The sequence below is a fragment of the Pelophylax lessonae genome, assembly GCF_965119305.1.
Source record: "Pelophylax lessonae genome assembly, chromosome: 9".
Taxonomy (NCBI): Eukaryota; Metazoa; Chordata; class Amphibia; order Anura; family Ranidae; genus Pelophylax; species Pelophylax lessonae.
In genome coordinates, this window is record NC_138776.1 from 213,772,742 (window position 1) to 213,794,996 (window position 22,255).

At 43.9% G+C, this 22,255-nt stretch overlaps 1 protein-coding gene across 1 annotated transcript in view; it reads right to left on the bottom strand.

The window, feature by feature from the left end:
• The window catches only part of OGDHL (oxoglutarate dehydrogenase L), a 302,089-nt gene that overhangs the window by 149,810 nt on the left and 130,024 nt on the right, over nt 1-22,255 (bottom strand). Inside the window, exons 5-7 of the mRNA XM_082267472.1 lie at nt 19,174-19,289; nt 5,608-5,762; nt 374-520 (exon numbers count right to left, since the gene is read on the bottom strand). Coding sequence (XP_082123598.1) covers nt 374-520; nt 5,608-5,762; nt 19,174-19,289 — 418 coding nt within the window. The remainder of the gene's footprint in view (nt 1-373; nt 521-5,607; nt 5,763-19,173; nt 19,290-22,255) is intronic.

Sequence of the window (22,255 nt, forward strand, 5' to 3'; positions counted from 1 at the left end):
AGTGCGCCAATCACACAAGCAGGAAATTACATTTCTAGGGTGTGTTCAGTACACATTCTGTGTACAGAACACCTTCAGGTTGTCATTTTGCTTTGCATTTTTAAAAAATTACAACACTGACGATTAAAAAGGAAAAGTAATTTTTAATAACATTCAATTACAATATGATTTGTGTCGCAATTGTATACGCTCTATTATTTTTTCTTTATTTGCTATTTTTTTTTTCCTCAAGAAAGTGGAGTTACCCTTTAAACCTATAGCAATGAATCACCATTTTTTATGGCCCAACTAAGAATGGCTGTACAACGTTGTATATATTTGAGAAACTGTTTTCAATATCAGCACAGCGTACAGTATACATATATAACCTCACCTATGAGGCATTCCCAGGATGACATACTCCAGCCCCATGACACTGGACTTATCAATGAGCATTTTTAAAGCTGGGATCATGACTTCACAGCCTTCCAGACCAAATCTCTTCTCCGATGACCACTTACGAGCTAGAAAATCCTCAAACCTTCAAATAATGATAAAATGTAAATTAATTAAAATGTACACAAGGCATACCTAAATAAATGTATACAGTTATTGAGAAATATCCTTGGCAAAAAATAGGACAAATGTAACATTTTTTTTCTTGCTGATCTGTGTATTGATATATAGATTATTCTTTGTTAATTTGTCTGTTAATATTCGACAGAAAAGCATTCCTTCCTAACACTCCGTTAATCTAGAATAACAATTATGTTCAAAGTACATCCTGCAATTGAATTTCATGGGGTCAGGGTAGTAAAAGATGACTTCTGACTGGGCCCTATGAGTTCCTTATGCTTTGTAAATCACTCTTCTGAACTATGTACCTGTACAGCATTATGGCCAACACTGCAAAAAGAATGTATAATAGCAACGTTCATACATATATAAAGATTTGCTTACATTCACCGCGTCTAGGTCACATTTTAACTATCAATGGCAGACCATATTTAATGGTCATGCTGGAATGTCCTGACAGATCACAACTCTTTGCTAAAGGCAATGGCGTCTGATAAATATATAAACAATCTTTTATTGAAGCACATCAAAGGACACAGGGCACTTCATATTTATGACCACTTGTGTTATGCTGACACCTTCAGGTGAATGGATGATGGCAAAAAAGGCAAATAACTCCTCCCAGCTTAGCCAAACCGCACACTGGTGGCAAGCAATGAGGAACAAAACATGAAGGCAGGGATCACTATGTCCTGTGATGTACTCAAAAAGAAAAAAAATTTTACAAGTAAATCAAAAATCTTATTTTCTTAATGGTACATCGCAGGACACCTCATATTCATGACTACTTGGGATGTCCCAAAGCACTGAACATAAGGGGTGAACAACACATCAGCAAGGCTAGCATGCTCAAAACCCAATCATAATAAGAGAAAACTTTACTATAAGTACTACACTACTCGCAGTTCATTCAGGACTACAAGCAATCGACCACAGAGGCCGACAGTAGATGTAGTTCATCCATTCCCATAAGTTTGTGTATAAATTACGCAGCTGGGTGAACGAAGTCCCGCACAGCCATGCCGTTTTTGAATTTTGACAGCAAGTGTGCCGAGAAGATTCCCCGCCTGCTGTCACAGGGAGGGAGGATTTGGGGGGGGGAGAATGCAGGAGCTGGAAAATGTAACATATTCCAAAGGAGAACTTATCCTTTGAGGTCCCATGGAGACAAAGGGGGCCGCACAGAAGGAACAATCCATGTGAGACTCTGCACAGAGGCTTTTACCAAGGAATGAGAATCAGATTGGCCATGGCCAAGATCTATCCCTTCTTAATATAGACAAAATGCAACCCACAACATACGGTTAGTGGATAAAACTTACAAGCCTCACACTAGGCAAAGTAAGCCTTCCATGTATAAATGGTACACCTTCCTGGAGTTTGAATTTCTTGCCTTGTGAAGCGTAGGAAATAGGAGGCCTTTCCTGGCTGTCCCTTAGGACTGGGACTTTAGCAACTGCACCATCAAAGCCAGTGACCATAAAGCAGGATGGCAGATCGGACCCTGCGACAGCAAGTCTGGTTAAACTGGAAGGGCCCACGGCTCCTCAGCCAAGAGATTTACAAATGTGGCATATCAAGTTGTTATTGGCCAAGCAGGTGAGATCAGAAATCACTAGAACATCCTACACCTTTTTTATATGGGCATCCACTGCAAATGCCTGATGTTCTCTGCTCCGGGACACAAACCTGTCCAGCTTGTTGCTAAATCTAGATGCTAAAAGATCCACATCCAACATGTCCCACTGTAGAAAATGTATGCAAATGGGTGAAGGGCCAGTGGCGGGTTAAACTGTTGACAGCTGAGTAAGTCAGCTGCCACTCTTCTACACCAGGAATGAATATAGCTGAGAAAGGCCAAAATGTGAAGTTCCATCCAAGGCAAGGTCAAGTTCTTTCTAAGCAGCAGAACTAATGTACATATCCCTCCTTTATGGCTGATGTATGTCACAGTGCATGAAAGCCAGCTGAATTGCCTGAAATTCGATGACATTGATCGCCACCCTCCGCTTTTCTGATGACCATGTTCCCTGAACGGTGAGGTTCCCTACCCGAAAACTGGCATCCATTTTCAAGATATTTCACTTCTCACCGTTCCAGAGCCGATCTGACCTTGGCAGTCAGATGCATTGGCTGATCCAGGGACTCCTGGCGCTTGTCTCAAACCAACAGAATATTGAGCTCTAGAATAAAAAAAATGGAGCATATGGGATCATATTGAAAGCAGCTACCATCTTCCCCAGCACCCTCATACAGATTAGAGAGACTTTCCAACAACTTCAGGGACTCCTCCTGGGTTTGAAGAGGCAGGCATCTCTCTGAAAGAAGCAGTGCTTTTGCCTGTACCCTGTCAAGGAATAATCCTACATACTCCAGATGTTGTGTTGGAACCAGAGCCAACTTTGGATGATTCAGCTCCCAAATGAACTGAAGCATCAAAAGCAAATGAACCCTGAGGAGCAGATTGTCCAGATAGCCCACAATGGCAATGCCCTGGGTCCTCAATAAACCTAAAACAGACGGCAACATCTTGGTAAACACTCTGGGAGCAGTGGAAAGAGCAAAAGGTAACGTCACAAACTAGTAGTGGCGATTTACTGCAAATTGCAGAAACCACTGGTGAGGCTGGAAAATCTGTACGCGTAAATAGACATCCCTGATATCCACTGACACTAGGAAGTCTCCCAAATGAAGCAAGGCAATCATCGACCGCATAGACCTCATCCTGAATTTCTGTACCTTCAGGAATTTGATGTGACCTTTTAGGTCCAGAATTGGCTTGGTAATCATAAAAAGGTTGGAATAGAAGCCATGAGACCTCTTCTCTTCTGGCATAGGTGTGATAACCTCCTGGGACAGCAGCCTTTCCAGAGCTGCAACGAAAGACACTTTATTTTATAGGTCCAAAGATACCCTCAAGCGCATTAAGCAGGGAGAAGGAACTTAATGAAATTCTACCTTGTAACCTCTAGAAACCACACTGTAGACTGAGCCACCTGTGACTTCCAGAGCCAAAGCCATCTCCCCACCCTTACAAGGTGGGACACCCATTTACTGTAAAAAGGATTTGTCTGTGGATCCAGAGGACTTGGGGGTCCAATTCTTCTTATGGAACTGGGATGTGGGCTTCTGCTTAGAGCTAGAGGCTCTTCTTGAATTGTGAGGGCGGCCCAAGTATCTTATCTGTCACCATTTTCTTTATGGTTCAGAGCATGCTTTTCCCCACAGTACTCCCATCTAGATGAAGGAATCCAAGTCTTGTTTGGACAGACATGGAGCTCAACTGAGAAAGCTGTCGTATGGAAACTCTTCCAGGAACTGCCATATGGCAAGGATCCCCTAAATCTTCTTCTCGAGTACAAAGCATACGCCTTGACCAAAATTTGAGAGGTTTCCAAACTCCCACCACAGCCACTGCAATCCTACCAAGAAGGAGGATGCTTTAAAGAGGGCCTCCAAACTCTTGTATATGGCATCTTTAAAGACCAGATTCTCATCCACTGGAACTGCCATGTTCTTATTCAGGTATGAATGGCCAGGTCAACAGCTAGAGAGCCCCGATTCTTGTAGTTGTTCCCCAGAGGAACCCCTGAAACAAAGTGGAAATACCAGATAATGGCAGGGATTTCGAACTAATCTAACCCTTACGTGAAGCTTTACAAACTATGCATAAGGTCCTAGAGGGATTTTGAACTCCACCCCTTCTCTTCCCACCTCTTTGCCTGCATACTGCCATGGCTCGTTGAAGGGCGGTATGCCCTAAACCAAATGAGAGCAGCCACCCAGCTGTGGGGAGTATTGCCGAGATATAACTTCTAACAGCCCCATTAACAAATGTTAACAGAGCCTTTTTCTTTTTTTGCTAGAAAATTACTTAGAACACCTAAGCGGAGACCCTAGAGAATAAAATGGCTGTCGTTGCAATATTTGAGGTCACACTGTATTTGTGCAGTGGCCTTTCAAACGCATTTTTTTTGGGGGAAAAAATACTCTTTGATGAATTTAAAAAAATTAAACATTAAAGTTAGTCCATTTTTTTATTTTTTTTGTATAATGTAAAAGATGATGTTATGCCGAGAATTGGGAGAGAATCGTGATCCGCATTCTAAGCAAAAATATTGCGATTCTCATTTTATCCAGAATCATGCAGCTCTATCACATGGGCTAACTTCAATCAAATCTTCCTATGTTTACCGGTTTTTTTTTTTGGTTTAAATAATCTCCAAGGTTGCAGCTTTTATACTCCTCATTTTGAGTACAGGAAAGTCTTGTAATGCCAAGATCTGACTTTCATTACATGGTTATGTTTCCCTGTTTCCGTTCCACTACTCTTACTGCCTGCCAGTTTCCCTAAAGTGATTGTAAAGTCTTGTTTTTTTGTTATACTTGTCTCCTCTGTGGAGTTGATTTTGCACAGAGCATCCTGGATCCTCCTCTTCTCGGGTTCCTTGTTCCTGCTCCTGGCCCCTCCCTCCTTATCAAGTGCCCCCACAGCAAGCAGCTTGCTATGGGGGCACCCGAGCCGAGCTTAGACTCAGTGTATCCATTCAGATACGGAGCTGACGTTCAGCCCGCCCCCTCTCTCTCCTGATTGGCTCACTGACTTTAATTGATAGCCGTGGGAGCCAATGGCGCCACAGCTGTATCTCAGTCAATCAGGAGGGAGAGTCCCAAGATGGCTGAGGGACTTGTGGACATCACTGGACACAGGGGGAGCACAGGTAAGTATAAGGGGTGCTGTTATACACAGTAGACTTTTTATCTTAAAACCTTCCTGACTTTACAACTCCTTTAAGTTATCAACATTAAATGACTAAGCTTTTTTGCTGTTATCTTGCACTCCTAAAGCAAACCCAGGCTGTCTTCATATATTCCCATTCTCATTCCAATATACAATCCAACCTATGGGATAACTACCAATAATCAGCAATCTGCATACTTTTTCTACAGGGAATCCTGGCACCGTGGCTTTCCAGTGTTGCTCTGCCAAGCCCTACTCATAACAACGTTATAAAATAAGCTCACAATACCATACAATGAATAATCAAATACCTTGTAGCGCGCACTAATCTTGCTAACAGTGTTCTTTTTTCTTCATTGGTAAACCTCATGATGCCAGGAGTCTCAAATTTTTGTCTAATCCACTGGCACTGTTCCACATCATTGATGAACATGAATTCTAGCCCAATATGTTGACAGTATGAATTCTGCAAGGCACAAGAGCATGTATAGCATACAAATAGAACCAGCATTTTTTATTCTACAATCAATAGAGCAGATACTTTGCTTTATGGTTTAACTAATCTTGCAAGTAATAAACAATAATTAAAATGTAAAGGGCATAATAATTGTTACCCCTAAATACATACTTTGAGGCAATAACTGCAATAGAGAACTTTATCGAGCAAACTGCTCCAGTTGTTTTAGGCTTGGTGGGTTCCTCCCCAAACTATGTTTCAGCTCCTTTTCCCAAAGATGTTTTATTGGATTCAGTTCAGGACCACTTCAAAACAATCCAGTGTTTCATTTTCAACCATTCTTAGATGTATGGTTTTAATCATAGTGCCATGCCCTGCAACTGAGACAGAACTTTTTACCATTTGGCATGTTTTGCTCCACAATACCTTAGTAATGTTCTGATTTTCTATTGGTAGCAAAGTAACCCCTTAACATTTTGGAAAAGTCTGAATGTTTTACGTTAGACTTTCTTCTGTTATCATGGGTTTCTTGGTATTTATCGTAAAGCTCTAACCTTGTTTAATTTGTTCAAAGGACAGTCTCCCTGAGCGGCTGTGGCTTTTCAACATGCATTATAGCAGACTCAAGTCTGATTTTTTTTTGTGTCTGTCTTTTAGAGGTGGGGTAATCTTAGGCCTAATATCATGGTGGCAACTTTAATTCAGACAGAAATGAAAGGTTATTCTTATTATTGTTAAACCTTTAAAGTTTTCCTTTGTTCTTTTTTCACCATTTGGGTTATGCTTCTGCACAATCTAGGGCTCATTTTCCTCTTGCAGCGACATCTAGGGAGGCTGGCTACAGTCCCAAATTCATGATGGTAAAAGAAGCCATGGTCAGCGAAACCTGAAAATCTTTGGAGACAGTTTTGTAGTTTAAACCATGCTTGTCTACTCCTCGGACATATTTGCTTTTCTTTGGAGTACATTTCTTCATTCAAATAGGCTTACTGATTGATTAGGAGATTGGAGACGCCTGTGATACTAATTACATTGAATGTTATTGCACAGAGCAGCCTAGAACCTGCTCTTTTGGGGTCCCCCACTATTGCCCTGGGCTTCTCCTCTTCTGTGTCTGCCCCCACAGCAAGCAGCTTGCTATGGAGGCAGACATGCAAGCTTGCTTCAAAGCCAGGCTTTGTGAATCTATAGCAGGGCCCGCACAAGGGGTTGGAAGGAGAGGAAACTGCCCAGGGAACAGTGACGCAAGGGGGCAAAGAAGAGACGCAGCATGTATCAGTGGGGGAGAGGGACACAGTTCTGGATTCTTGTCCTGGGAGCTAAACAACGTTGTCTCGGTACTGATCTCTAGGCACACACACCATGGCTCAGCCCTGTCCCCCACTACCTCCTTAACCTCCCTAGTGGTATTCCCGTGTGGGGCTCGGGGTTAATTTTCAGTACCAAAAGCGGTAACCCCGAGCCACACTCAGGATTACCCAAGAATAATACTTACATAGTTACATAGTTTGTGAGGTTGAAAAAAGACATCAGTCAGTCCAGTTCAACCTATGATGTGTGTGTGATTGCTGTTAACTGTACATTGTATACCCCTATATGTTGTGGTCTTTAAGGTGCCCATCTAATAGTTTATTGAAACTTACCTTCCCTGTGATTCCCCGCCGTCTTCTCCCCATCCTCCTGCTGTCCTCTCGCTCTGTGCTCAGCAGATGCCGTCACCTGTCCTCCGGTTCCCTTCCCTGCGAGCGTTGCGACGCAGGGGGGTGGAACCGGCGGCAAATTCAAAATTGAAATACACAAATGACATGATACAAAGTTGTGATCCTAAAGGATTACACTTCAGGTACGTAAAGTGATGACAGCGACAAATCTAATGTCTCTTTCTGGCACATAGCTTGTGGAATTTGGGAAGTATATCAAATGATTCTTCAGAATTTCCAACGGAGCGATGTGCCAGAAAGAGACATCAGAATCGTCGCTGTTGTCACTTTCCGTACCGGTAACGAATTTTCCCACGAATCGCTATTGCTCAGTTCTTCAAGTAGCTTCATTTTGCTGTCGCTGTTTTCCAGTTCGTCCAAAAGCGATTTTGCGCAAAAAGAACGATTTTTGGACACCATTGTCGTTCTATATTTTCCAGGCACAAAGAACTGGAAAAGCACAGGCAGGGCACTGGAAAAGTCACCAGGTGAAATGGCATGATAAAGTGTAATCCGTTAGGATCACAACTTGGTATCATGTCATTTGGTTTACTTACATTTTAGAAATTGCCACTGGTTCCACCCCCCTGCGTCGCAATGCTCACAGAGAAGGGACCGGAAGACAGGTGTCGGCATCGGCAGAGCACACAGCAGGAGGACAGCGGGAGGACGGCGGGGGAGGACGGTGGGGAATCGCAGGGGAAGGCGAGTTTTAAAATATAGAACAACAGATTTCCATGCAAAACAATGTACCGCTTTTAGCACAGAAATCCTGACATAATCAGACCTCCAGGGAGGTTAATGGGTCTCTCTGCTGTCAGCAAAGTCTGTGAGACTGGTAAAAAAAGGGAGAGAAGACCTGCAGCAAGGCACAGTACTGGAACGATAAAGGACTCGGGTAAGTGTTGTGGAACAGACAGTGCAAGTTTTTTTACCTTAATGCAGAGAATGCATTCGGGTAAAAACCTTTAGTGTTTACAACCTGTGACAGAACCCACTGTCACTGTGTGTTTTGGAGGGGACTGTGCGCAAGCCTCCTACCGACAGATTATGGGCCAGAAGATACTGGAGACCTGGGTACATTGCCTTTTATGTCATTTTATGTTCCCTTTATTCATCTTCTGAACAGCTGAAGATGGCATGACTCAGGGCATTGACTTAATGTAATGCTACAGCCCTTCTCCCCCCACCACCCCCCCTTCCTGTTTCTGTGTCTAATTGTGTGGATTCATGACACAGACAATGGTCTGGGCTGGAGACATCTCTCCGCAGGGGGTGTGTATTAATGTACAATGTACAAATGTTCAATTCCCATTGGCTGGTCCTTGTCCCCTTCCCCCCTGTGGCAAGGCTAAGGGGAGTTTCCCTAACTGTGTGTAAAACTGTATGTCTTGGAATGTAATAAACAGTTTAAGCTCTGCATTGTTAACCCTCAACACCTGTGTGGATTGTCTCGTGATTGAGGGGTTACGGGCTGGGTATGGATTCTCCGCAGGCTGTGGGTGCGTTTGGAGGACAGGAGACACAGGTCCGGCGGATGTGCCCACCTGGGGTACTAAGATCCGTTACATTGGTGGCAGTGGAGGGATGTCTCCTGCAGTCCAGGACATCCAAACCACCACCAGGATTCAAGATCTGGGCAGCTGCCGAGGAGTGATACGGGGACCAGCCAGCATGAGAGCGGAGTTCGGGAGGAGGCTGCCAGGCATGCGGAAGCACCATCGGGGACCAGCGACATAGCACACCATGCTCGGCTGGGAGGATGTGATCCGCCGGCAACTCTGGCATGAGGCGCTAAGCCACGAGCGGCACCATCAGGGGGAGATCCTTCCCTCCTCCACAGAGATGTACCGGACGCAGTACAGTGCGCGAGAGGTGTTCCTGAGGTAACGACCACGAGATGAAGGGAAGACGGAGCTCAGAAAATTGGTCCAGGAGGAAATGAGGCTGGACGCCAGCTACAGAGCCCTCCGGTGGTTCGCGGCTCAACTGTGGCCAGGTACAGCAGATGGCAGCCCAACAGAAGGCGTTGGCTATGGCGGCGTGGGGCTGCTCCATCAAAAAATGTACGGAGACCCAGACTTTGGGAGCGATGAGGAGTGGCGGCTGGAACACATTCTGGATTTCCGAGGTGAGGTGCTGGACCTCCCTGAAGAGGAGTGTGACCTGGAGGAATTGAAGTTCCTGGTTGAGCAGGAATGGGAGCTCGAGATTGCCTACAAGCGGCTGTTTGACGGTGATCAGCAGCCTGGCATGGCTCCCGTTGCCTGGGACTGTCCGAGAGAAATAGCAGACAGTCACGAAGATGAGAAGCAAATGGGGCCAGGGGTGACCCTGCATTTTTCCGTCCTAACCGCAATGGAAGAAGCAGCGATGATACAGAGGGCACTGCGAGCGTTAGAATGCCGGAACGCACCGGAGGTCCCCCAGGCAGCGAGACAAGCTAATAGCAGGAAGGTCTCAGAAGGGGGAGTTGAGACAGGCGCTGGAAGGCTGGGAAATGGTGATCAGCAGCAAGACCAGAGTATCTCATCTGGTGCCCCAGCAGAAGCGCTGGCTACAGGGCAGAGTGCCCCTGGCATCTGCCCAGCATCAGAAAAAGAGTTGGATCCGGAGAGTCTGAGAGAGGATCTGCGTGAGCTGTTTTTCCAACAGCAGATATCCCCACCAGGAGTAGAGGAAGCAATTCTCCCTCCCCAACAATTGGACACTACCCCAATGTTTATCCCCCCAGCAGAAGCGCTGGCTACGGGGCAGAGTGCCGCTGGCCTCTGCCCACCCTCAGAGTTAGATCCAGGGAGTCCGAGGGATGACCTCAGTGAGCCGTTTCCCCAGCACTTGGACACTACCCTAATGTTTATCCCCCCAGCAGAAGCGCTGGCTACGGGGCAGAGAGCCACTGGCCTCTGCCCACCCTCAGAGTTAGATCCAGGGAGTCCAAGGGATGACCTCAGTGAGCCGTTTCCCCAGCACTTGGACACTACCCCAGTGTTTATCCCCCCAGCAGAAGTGCTGGCTACAGGAGAGAGCGCTGATGGTCTCTGCCCAGCATCAGAACCAGAGATGAAGAATCCGGGAGACAGTCCCTGCAAGATACCTTCTCAGCGGCTGGTAACTACACCAGGAGAAAAGCAAGTACCATTTTCTCCCCAAATGCATAGCCCTACCAGCCTACATTCCCTACCAGTGGAAGCGCTGGCATCAGGGCAGAGGATTATTCAGCTTCCTCCAATATCTGCAACCCTGCCCTGGATCAGAGGAGTGCAGACAGCTGTTCCCACTCTGCAGCGGCTGTTTTTATTCATGGGAGACCCTATGTGCGGTTTTGCTCCCCAGTGCCAGAGTCGTATTTTTACTTTTCCTGGTTGCCTGGGGTGGAAGTTTGTGACTAACGCAGGTCCAGACCAGTTGAGGGTCAGGAACCTCGTTAGTCTGTTTTTAAAAGGGAAGAAATGTGACAGAACCCACTGTCACTGTGTGTTTTGGAGGGGACTGTGCGCAAGCCTCCTACCGACAGATTATGGGCCATAAGAGACCTGGGGTCATTGCCTTTTATTTCATTTTATGTTCCCTCTATTCATCTTCTGAACAGCTGAAGATGGCATGACTCAGGGCATTGACTTAATGTAATGCTACAGCCCTTCTCCCCCCATCCCCCCCCCTCCTGTTTCTGTGTCTAATTGTGTGGATTCATGACACAGACAATGGTCTGGGCTGGAGACATCTCTCCGCAGGGGGTGTGTATAAAGACTGCCTGTTTCAATGTACAAATGTTCCATTCCCATTGGCTGGTCCTTGTCCCCTTCCCCCCCAGTTTAAGCTCTGCATGGTTAACCCTCAACACCTGTGAGGATTGTCTCATGATTGAGGGGTTACGGGCTGGGTATGGCTTCTCCCAGGGCCGGCCTTAGGGGTGTGCGAGCCGTGCGGCCGCACAGGGCGCCATGGGCAACAAGGGCGCCGTACGGCCATCACAGCTCGCAGAAGATCAGGCACAGCGGGAGGTAAGCGGCGACTGCGGCCTGGACAGGATCAACACAGGCCGCGGCCGCCGCTTACCTCCCGCTGTGCCTCGGTCACCTCACCTACTGCAGTGCTGTGCTGACAGTCTGAGGCGAGCTGTGTATCACACACAGCTCAGCCTCAGATCCACCACGGTGACAGATTCCCTCCTCCCTGCAGGGATCGTCAGCTCCTCCTCGCCCCGCCCTTCTCCTCCTCCTCCTACCCCGCCCACACTCCCCGGGGATGTGTGGGCGGGAAGTTTAAAGAAAAAAAAAGCTGCAGAGCAGACAGCGTGAGGTAAGTGAGGTCTCAAAAAAAATGTAAGGGGGGTCTCTGATGTTGGGGGCTCTGTGTGAGGGGGGCTCTCTGATGTGGGGGGCTGTCTCTGATGTGGGGGGGGTGGGCTCTGATGTAAGGGGGCTTTTTGTGGGGGGGTCTGTGATGTAAGGGGGGCTCTCTGATGTGGGGGGGCTCTGTGTGGGGGGGGGCTCTGATGTAAGGGGGCTTTTTGTGGGGGGTCTGTGATGTAAGGGGGGCTCTCTGATGTGGGGGGCTCTGATGTAAGGGGGCTTTGTGTGGGGTTCTGTGATGTAAGGGGGCTCTCTGATGTAAGGGGGTCTCTGATGTAAGGGGGGATTTGTGTGGGGGGTCTCTGATGTGTGGGGGGGTCTCTGATGTAAGGGGGGCTTTGTGTGGGGGGTCTCTGATGTGCGGGGGGGGGTCTCTGATGTAAGGGGGGCTGTGTGTGGGGTCTCTGATGAAAGGGGGCTCTGTGCGTGGGGTCTCTGATGTGAGGGGGGTTTTGTGTTGGGGGTCTCTGATGTGAGGGGGGCTTTGTGTGGGGGTCTCTGATGTGTGGGGGGATCTCTGATGTTAGGGGGGCTTTGTGTGGGGGGTCTCTGATGTAAGGGGGCTTTGTGTGGGGGGTCTCTGATGTAAGGGGGCCTTGTGTGGGGGGTCTCTGATGTGTGGGGGGGTCTCTGATGTAAGGGGGGCTTTGTGTGGGGGTCTCTGATGAAAGGGGGCTCTGTGTGTGGGGTCTCTGATGTGAGGGGGGTTTTGTGTGGGGGGTCTCTGATGTGAGGGGGGATTTGTGTGGGGGGTCTCTGATGTGAGGGGGGCTTTGTGTGGGGGGTCTCTGATGTGAGGGGGGCTTTGTGTGGGGGGTCTCTAATGTAAGGGGGCTCTGTGTGTGGGGTCACTGATGTGAGGGGGGCTTTGTGTGGGGGTCTCTGATGTGAGGTGGGTCTGTGATGTGAGGGGGGCTTTGTGTGGGGGGTCTCTGATGTGAGGGGGGCTCTGATGTGAGGTGGGTCTCTGATGTGAGGGGGGCTCTAAATGAAGGGGCACTTTGTGTGGGGGGTCTCTGATGTGTGGGGGGTCTCTGATGTAAGGGGGGCTAAGTTATTAGTGATCATAAAAAAGAAAAGTCAAATAAAGTGCATAAAAGGTGCAAGAAACTGCGCGCGTGCGGGGGGGCGCCACAGGATTAGCTCGCACAGGGCGCCTGAACACCTAAGGCCGGCCCTGGCTTCTCCGCAGGCTGTGAGTGCGTTTGGAGGACAGGAGACACAGGTCCGGCGGATGTGCCCACCTGGGATACTAAGATCCGTTACACAACCAATTTAACCACTTCTGGACCAGAAGGATTTACCCCCTTAGAGACCAAGCCATTTTTTGCAATAGGGCACTGCGTTAATTTAACTGACAATTGTGTGGTCGTGCGACACTGCACCCAAATAAAATTGATGTCCTTTTTCCCCCACAAATAGAGCTTTCTTTTGGTGGTATTGGAACATCTCTGCGATTTTTATTAAACAAAAAAAAACAAAAACAGAGCGACAATTCTAAAACAAAACTATGTTTTTTACTTTCTGCTATATAACATTTCCAATAAATACAATTTAAAAATCAATTTTTTTTTCATCATTTTAGGCTAATTTGTATTCTGCTACATATTTTTGGTAAAGAAAAATCCCAATAAGTGTATATTGATTGGTTTGCACAAAAGTTATCGAGTCTACAATCTAGGGGAATGATTTAGGTCATTGCTATATATATTGTGTATGTGAAAAAGTGCGCTGGTCTGTGATAAGCTGCTCCCAGATAAATTAAATGTATGATGTGAAAATGGATGGTGCGCTTTATCTAAGTGATTATGTACAGTATGATGTGCAAGAAACTCACATATGCAAATTCAAATTAAACAAAGTAATAAGAAGAAAAATGTGATTAAATAAAGTCCCAAACACAACATGTCTATATGCTATCTATAAAAATCTATATAACCTATAAAAAAAAAAACAATCCAGTGATATAAATGATGACAGATGGTGATGAACTCAAATGGTGACTTTGATTTCCTCCACCTGTTGGAATTCCTCCTTACCGGACGGAAGGAAAGTAAGTGCTCTTCTTTGCAAAAATAGACAATCCCTGTGCTCAAACCAAAATTAGTGCTCTCCACCGTGCGTGCAAAGTAGCCTGCTGGGCCTCTTACCAGATAGGTATGAATAAAGCACTCTGCCACAATACTCCCAGAAGAGTGTATCTCTCTGTCTGATGATAGCAGCCACTTGGTGAGATTCCACAGAAAGATCGTATCACTCCAGCATAACATGTAAAGTAATGACCACTGATAGTGTATTACCCTTGATACATCGTTTATTAAAATAAAATATGCACTTACATGTTATGCTGACAGAATTCGCAGGTATGTTATTAAAGCGGTGAGGGATTCCTATGATGCCCGGGTCCGGCTGCAGCCCAGATCCCGAGCAACGTGGTGACGGCACGCCTCCTGTCTGACGCGTTTCCACCGATTGGTTATCTTCAGAGAAAGGAGGTTCTCGCACGCCGTCACTTCCGTCCTATTTATTCTAAAGGGAGCCGCGTCATGGTGACACATACATTCTTGGATAATTGGTCTTGCTTTAATAATGCTTGAAAAGTATTGCAATTTGTTATTCAGTTGTCACCACAAACAGGAAGTATAATGTCAGTCATTGTCGGAATTGTATATATTTTTATATAGGTCCAATACAATGGTCTTAATTTTAATCCCGATTGAATAATAAGAGTGGAAGTGGGATGATTTATTCCCCACTTTTAATTTTGCAATACCCTATTTTTAACATTAGTGGCCGATATGGAGGAGTCGATATAAGAAGGGCAAGCATTCAATTCATAGTGATTCATTGCAATACTGTGAATACACTGCTCCATCTGAAACACCATTTAGTAGATAAGTCTGATATTTGGCCAAGAATACTAAAAAGATGCATTAGAAAGCTTAAGCAGAGGGACCCACAAGAGACTTCCGGAGCCTTTCTCTGCTGACACCGGAAGTGACGCGGCTCCCTTTAGAATAAATAGGACGGAAGTGGCGGCGCACGAGAACCTCCTTTCTCTGAAGATAACCAATCGGTGGAAACGCGTCAGACAGGAGGCATGCCGTCACCACGTCGCTCGGGGTCTGGGCTGCAGCCGGACCCAGGCATCATAGGAATCCCTCACCGCTTTAATAACTTACCTGCGAATTCTGTCAGCATAACATGTAAGTGCATATTTTATTTTAATAAACGATGTATCAAGGGTAATACACTATCAGTGGTCATTCCTTTACATGTTATGCTGGAGTGATACGATCTTTCTGTGGAATCTCACCAAGTGGCTGCTATCATCATCTGGACAAAGAGATACACTCTTCTGGGAGTATTGTGGCAGAGTGCTTTATTCATACCTATCTGGTAAGAGGCCCAGCAGGTTACTTTGCATGCACGGTGGAGAGCACTAATTTTGGTTTGAGCACAGGGATTGTCTGTTTTTGCAAAGAAGAGCACTTACTTTCCTTCCGTCCGGTAAGGAGGAATTCCATCAGGTGGAGGGAATCAAAGTCACCATTTGAGTTCATCACCATCTGTCATCATTTATATCACTGGATTGTTTTTTTTTTTAAGCATATAGACACGTTGTGTTTGGGACTTTATTTAATCACATTTTTCTTCTTATTACTTTGTTTAATTTGAATTTGCATATGTGAGTTACTTGCACATCATACTGTACATAATCACTTAGATAAAGCGCACCATCCATTTTCACATCATTGTTATATATATATATATATATCTATATATATATATAGATAGATAGAGATATATATATATATATATATATATATATATATATATATATATATCTATATATATATAGATATATATATATATATAGATATATATATGTATATATATATATATATCTATATATATATATATATATATATATATATATATATATATATTACTTTTTAGTAGTAATGGTGGCAATCTGCGGTTTTTAGCAGGACTTCAACATTGCGGCAGACAGATTGGACCCCTAACTGACATTTTTGGGGGACCAGGGACATTACTACAGTAATCACTGCTAAAAAAATATGCACTGTTACTGTACTAATGACACTGGCAGGGAAGGGGTTAACACCAAGGGCGGTAAAAGGGTTAAATGTGTCCCTAGGGGGTGCTAGGTGTGGGGGGGTGGACTTGCTGCATGAACATAGAGACCTGTGTTCCTAAATAAGAGGAACACATGATCCCTGCGTTCATAACTAACAGAACAGCGGTCTGCCGTGTTTACAACAGCAGACCGCCATTCTGTCTTCAAGGTAAGCGATAGAAGGGGCCTGCGGCAATCGCGGCCGCTGGACCAGCTGATTGCCCCCCCCTGTGGCCAATAGGCATGCGCGTTCCCCCACTAGCAGTCCCGCGAAGCAATATACAGGTACGTCATTTCGCGGAACAGAGCTAACCTGCTGCAGTAAAGCTACGGTGGTTGGTCGGCAAGCGGTTAACTTATAATTAGCGGCAATAATAAAGTTATCATTTTTTTATTCGTTTTATTATTTATAAGAATATGTAACGAGGATTTTTGGGGGAAAAAAAGAGGGGTGCCAATACTTTTGCCACTGACTGTATAACTAAAGTCACTCCACCAACAGCTGATATTTTAGATTTGGTATTGGTGAAAAAAATATATGACTTATTAAACGTATGGTGTAAGTTGATATAGACACCACGTACCTAAAAAAAAAAAAAGGGAATAGAACGTGGGACTTTAATGGTGCCATGTCCTCTTAGGAATAGACAGACATAAATGCAGTTTAAAAAGTTTATATTTTATTGTGTACAAAATTTTAGAAAACATTTCTGTATGCAATAAACATTTTTGACAAAATGTATGGAAATATACCAGAAACTAACCAGCTCCCAGTCCCTTGTCCCTATCAGTACAAAATAGGCCAAGATAATACAAATACAAAAATATTGGCTTTGCTTAGTGGGACCTCAATAGCTATAGAATCCCAATGTGTCGCTGTTTTTGCTTCTTCAGGAGATACACTGTGTTGGTAATTACAAAGATAAACATTATTTTCATGAACAACAAACTCATATATTAATAATAAAATATATGGAGACATTTAGGAGACATTTACTCCCTACTGGTATAGCAATACTAATGGCATTGTTTTCAATCAAGGAGGAAGAACACAACAGTATCCCAGACGTGGAGGACCCGCAAAAAGATAGCGGATAACCCCAAAGGGAAGTGACCAAACCACAGAGGAGGGCTCAGCAACCAGGACCAAAATCTAAAAAAAAACATGATTATATAAACGTATAAATTGCAGTAAAAAATAAACAAATGCCAACTGAAGAAAAAGACACAAGAAACATATGCCCACCACCCATGCAACGACTGGTGTAGTAAAAAAAACAAAGAGTAAAAGAAATGACCCAGATGGCATAGCCATACACAGTATATCAAAAATAAACAAATTTCATCATCCTTTATTTTATTTTTTTATTATTTATGTTTTTATTATTTATTTATTCTTTATTTTTTTTAATTTTTTTTCCTTGTTCTTTTGTTGTTTGTATTGGGTTTCTTTAACACCGGTTTCATTTCTTTTGTTTCATTATTATTTTTTATGTTCTTTTTTTTGCTCATTTGGTTATCGTTTATATTCAGGCTGATGCTAGTGACTGGTCCTTGGTGGGGCTGGGAGGATGCAAACTGCTCTTACCTGATGTGTGACTAGGAGATGGCTAGTGACTGGTATGTTTGGTTCATTTGGTCAATAATGTCTATTGCATACAGAAACAGTTTTTCCCTATTTTCTGATAAAAATATATGACTTGCCCACTGGAGTGATTTCTCTGAACTCACGTAATGAGATCTCTGCACCCAAGTTCTCAGTTCTGCTACCTGGATTTGACACTACAAGACCTATGCCTGTTGGATTATGCCTTCATTTATGCCATTTAAAGAGAACACATGAGCAAAATGAGAGAGTCTCGTTGATATCCACCCCCTAATTCACCTTAACTTTGCTCCCCTGCTGCACCAGTGGCCTGCAGTATTAATTTTCTTGTTGGCGTTTACATAGAATTGTTGATGTTACCTCCTCCATCAGGTAAAAGTTTTGCATCATGGAAGAAGATAACATGATCCCCCATACACAAAGGTATCAGTTATATGAAGTCAGCTCCTAAAGAGCAAGAAAGTGGCACAGGAGCACAGTAAAGCTGAGTATAAGTGGGCAGAGTAAAGGCTCATTCAGGCGTTGTCCTCCATACAGAGCTGCTGCCATATGCATGTGCATCCACCTCAAAGATGCATGCAGAGGGCCCATAGATGTGGATGAACAAGCAGCACCAGCAGCATGGACACACTTACATGTCAAAGTTTGACATGTGGGCAGGAGCGAATGTACGGATCCGAAAGCAGATCCTCTGCTTTCGGATCTGTGTACCCCGTTCCTGCCCCCATGTCAAGCATTGAAATGCAACTGTGTCCATGTCGGCATTGCATGTGCATCCACCTCCATGGGCTGCTTGCACGCAGCTCTGAGGTGGATGCACATGCAACTGCCAGTGACTCGGAAAGAAGGACACCACTAATCTTCCATCTGAGTGAGTCCTTACATTAAAGCGGAGTTCCACCCAAATTTTTTTTTTTTTTTTACATAAAAATATCCCTAGAACAGTCAGGGCTAGTGCATTTAAGCAACGATAGCCTCTAAACTGTCCCCTGTTTAGTGTACCTGTAAGAAGAATTCCTTACCTTGTAAATTTCTTGTCCAGCACGGCCATCTGCGGTGTGGGCAGCTGAAGCCGCAGTGTCCCTCTTCTTGTCCCTCTTGCTGGATTTCGGAGTCCCAGAATGCCATGCCTCGTCACTTCCGGTTCAGGCGCGTCATCCCACAGCCGGATTCCTTGTCATTGCGCATGCCCAGAAGCTGTTCTCGTGTCTGCACCGGAAGTGACGAGGGACACCGGTGCAGGCACATTGACTCCTGGGATTGATGACACTCATTTCCCAGGAGTCAATGCAAAGCAGGAAATTACATCAGGGGCCGCGGCCACATAAGGAGCAAGTAGCAGGAAGGTAAGTTATTTTCATAAAAATAAGGTAAGTGAAACAAAAAAAAAATTATAATAATCTAATTCGTTTTTAGAATGTTTTATTATTATTTATGGTGTAAAGTTCAAAATTAGGGTGGAACTCCGCTTTAAGGAAAACGTATTTTCCAAATTGATATATGGTGTCATATAGTGCAGTTCTAGCAACATTTTTTCATATACATGTGACAAATGTTTTAGATGTATGGTACTTTTTATCAAAAGTATGGCATTCTGTTTTAAAGAAAAATCATTTACCTCCAATCTTCTAATGATCTCTCTCAGCGACAGGGACGTTTCATTACCCCCAATATAGGTAGTTGTCGGCAGTCTGAAAACTTTATCTAAATCTCCCTCATGCAATCCATAGAAACCTAAGTTTTGCAAACATACAAAATGTTCTACAGACCAATAACGTGATAACTCAGTTGTTATATAAGCAAATAAAATGTTTTACAAGCCATGCAAGTCTACTATATTGATTTAAAGGGTAACTCCACTTTCGTGGGGGGAAAAAATTGCAAATAAAGAAAAAATAATATAGTGTATACAATTGCGACACAAATCATATTGTAATTGAATGGTATTAAAAATTACCTTTCCTTTTCAATCTGCAGGCATTGTAATTTTCTGAAAATACAATGCAATATGGCTACCTGGAGCTGTTCTGTACACAGAATGTGTACTGACCACACCCCAGAAACATAATTTCCTGCTTGTGTGATTGGCTCCCCAATTTTCCCAGAAGTCTACACTAAGATACAAGTCAGATTTCTGGCATCCCCTCCAACAAAAATGCGATTTTGGGGAGATACGCCCAATAGGAACCCGTCTAAAAGGGATGTAGGCCCAGCAGATTTCCTCATTAGTGCCCTGCAGCTGCCACAGCTGATAGATAATTATGAAACCACTCCCATTAGACCCACTCAGCACAGTGGAACAAGCAGGGATTTCTTCAGAATAACAAAAGGTAGGAATCTGCAACAAAGTTTGTTATAATCCTTGCAATGTACATAGATCACCCGGGAGGGGACTGTTTTTTTTCTCAACAAAAGTGGAGTTACACTTTAAGGGATTAGGAATATTCGTTTCTATATGCATGTTACATATAACAGAATATGAAAAACATTTAGGATACCATATCAGTGATAGAAAACATAATTAAATAATTTCACACAGTGGACTATTGACACTGATAAGTATACAAGCACAAAATCAATGAACTGTTTAATTTTAAAGTACAATTTACAAAAGCTAAGACAATATTATAGTATCTGCCTCTCTATAACCTTCCACTGTGACTTAGCTGAGTGATAGCTTTTGAAGCTAATACAGGATCATTCATGCCTGGAATATTAATATTGTCTTGAACACATAGTTGCATCCAAGCAGGCAATCAGAGGACATAGGAAATTTCTTGACTACAGGTCTTTGGGTTTATAAATCAAGACGGTAGAAGGAGAAGCAAAAAAAAAAGGAAAAATGTAAGGTCAATGCCTAATGGAAAGTGACTGAATTTGACAGCTTAAATACACTATGAATTACTATCCTCTTAAAACCCAGCACAAAGCGATCAATACCTGGACAACACAGTTCAAAGATTTAGTATTTAAAATAATGAAGATAATAAGCAAATATGACACCGAAAAGAAAAAAAATCTGTAAAATGACTTAACAAAATCCAATGGACTTTAGGGACAATAAAAAAGACTTTTTTTCTGGATACAATTAAAAGTTTGAATCTGGAAATAACCACTGTGTATTTCCATCAAAACGTATTACTTGTTGATGGAAATACACAGTGGCGATATGCTGTCGCAATATGAGGTGCGAATCCAGGGGAACAAAGTGACCAATTAAACAAAAACAAAAAAAAGACCAAAACAAAATATTGGAAACCAAGCGAAGTCAGAAAATACAAATAACTTATTTTTATTTACTTGAAATCAAGAGAATAAATGCCATGTTCTAGAGCTACACAAAGTCTAAGCAAGCTAAACAGTGAGGAGAAAAACCATGTATCAACACTTCTGAAAATCAAAAGGATGAAGTGGGTAGAATGAAAAACAACAAGGATTCTCTGAATGCTGTAAGCAGCTGGAGCTCATTAATCCAGAGGTTTATTATGCGCGATGCCATTCAGGCGCTGCAGATCATCCACCTCTTCATGACAGATGCAATACCTTATACTCAAAAACACAGCCATCAATCACTCACATGGGCTCTGGAGAAGAAGACAGTTCATAGCCCTGAGAAATAATAGACGGCAGGCTACGAATGCACACAGTATACAGAGATATTCCAAACACCTAGGAATCCTCAAATTACTACAGAGATAAAAATCAAACATAACCAGTGACCAGCCATTGAGCTAGGGTAGGGTCAGGTAGGTCCACTAGCGTAGTCAAGCAACACCATATTTGCCATGTACTTCCTAAAAATTTACCAAATCTCCATGTTGGAAAATACACTCTCCAAACAGGATTCTTTGAAAAAAATCTAAACCTTAAACCTGCTCCCACCATAGCCAGCCATAGCCATTTTTTGCAGGAAAAAAATGTGCTTGATTTCCCCATCAACAGTGTTGACATGGGAATCCCTCCCACTAGGCCAATGTGTTCTCCCGAGGGGGGTGGATGAAATAGAACACAGCGATTATTGCTAGCAGCTATAACAACCGCTAGCAATAAATGCATGAAAAATCTGGCAGGCTGGTTGTACCCAAGTTGATCGATCAATCAAATTGGGTACATTCAGCCTGCCCATACATGGTTCTAATGTGGGCTGGTTCCTGCTGAGCCAGCCAAGATTCAAACTGTCTATGGCCAGCTTAAGTCCTATTCGAACTAACCTGTAGAGGAAAGATGTGTATACTTACCTATTCCCTGGGCGCTCCAGCCTGGTCATGTGATCAGCTTCAAGCGACGGGTTCAAAAGAGAGGAGAGATCGCTGACAATGGCTGCAATTCCTGAGCGGAGACGTCACCCACAGGTTTTCTATATGGCATCTATTGTCGGCTCTCCCTCCTCTACCCTGAAGCTGGGAACCGATCATGTGACCAGACCAGAGTGTCAATGGAATAGGTAAGTATACACATCCTTCCTCTACAGACTAATTATTATAGGACCTATAATGGGGGTGGGAGGACTTTTAAGATTAGATCGGACTAACAATTTAGGCAGAAGATTGACAACATATAGAAGGCAGGTTATAATTAAAAACCTCCAAAACTGACCATCAAGAACAGGAAGATTAAGAACCCGGCTATAACAGTTAAGAGCAGCCACTATAAATTAAATTTAAAAAAACGTAGGCATTTGCTACAACAATGGGCCAGCC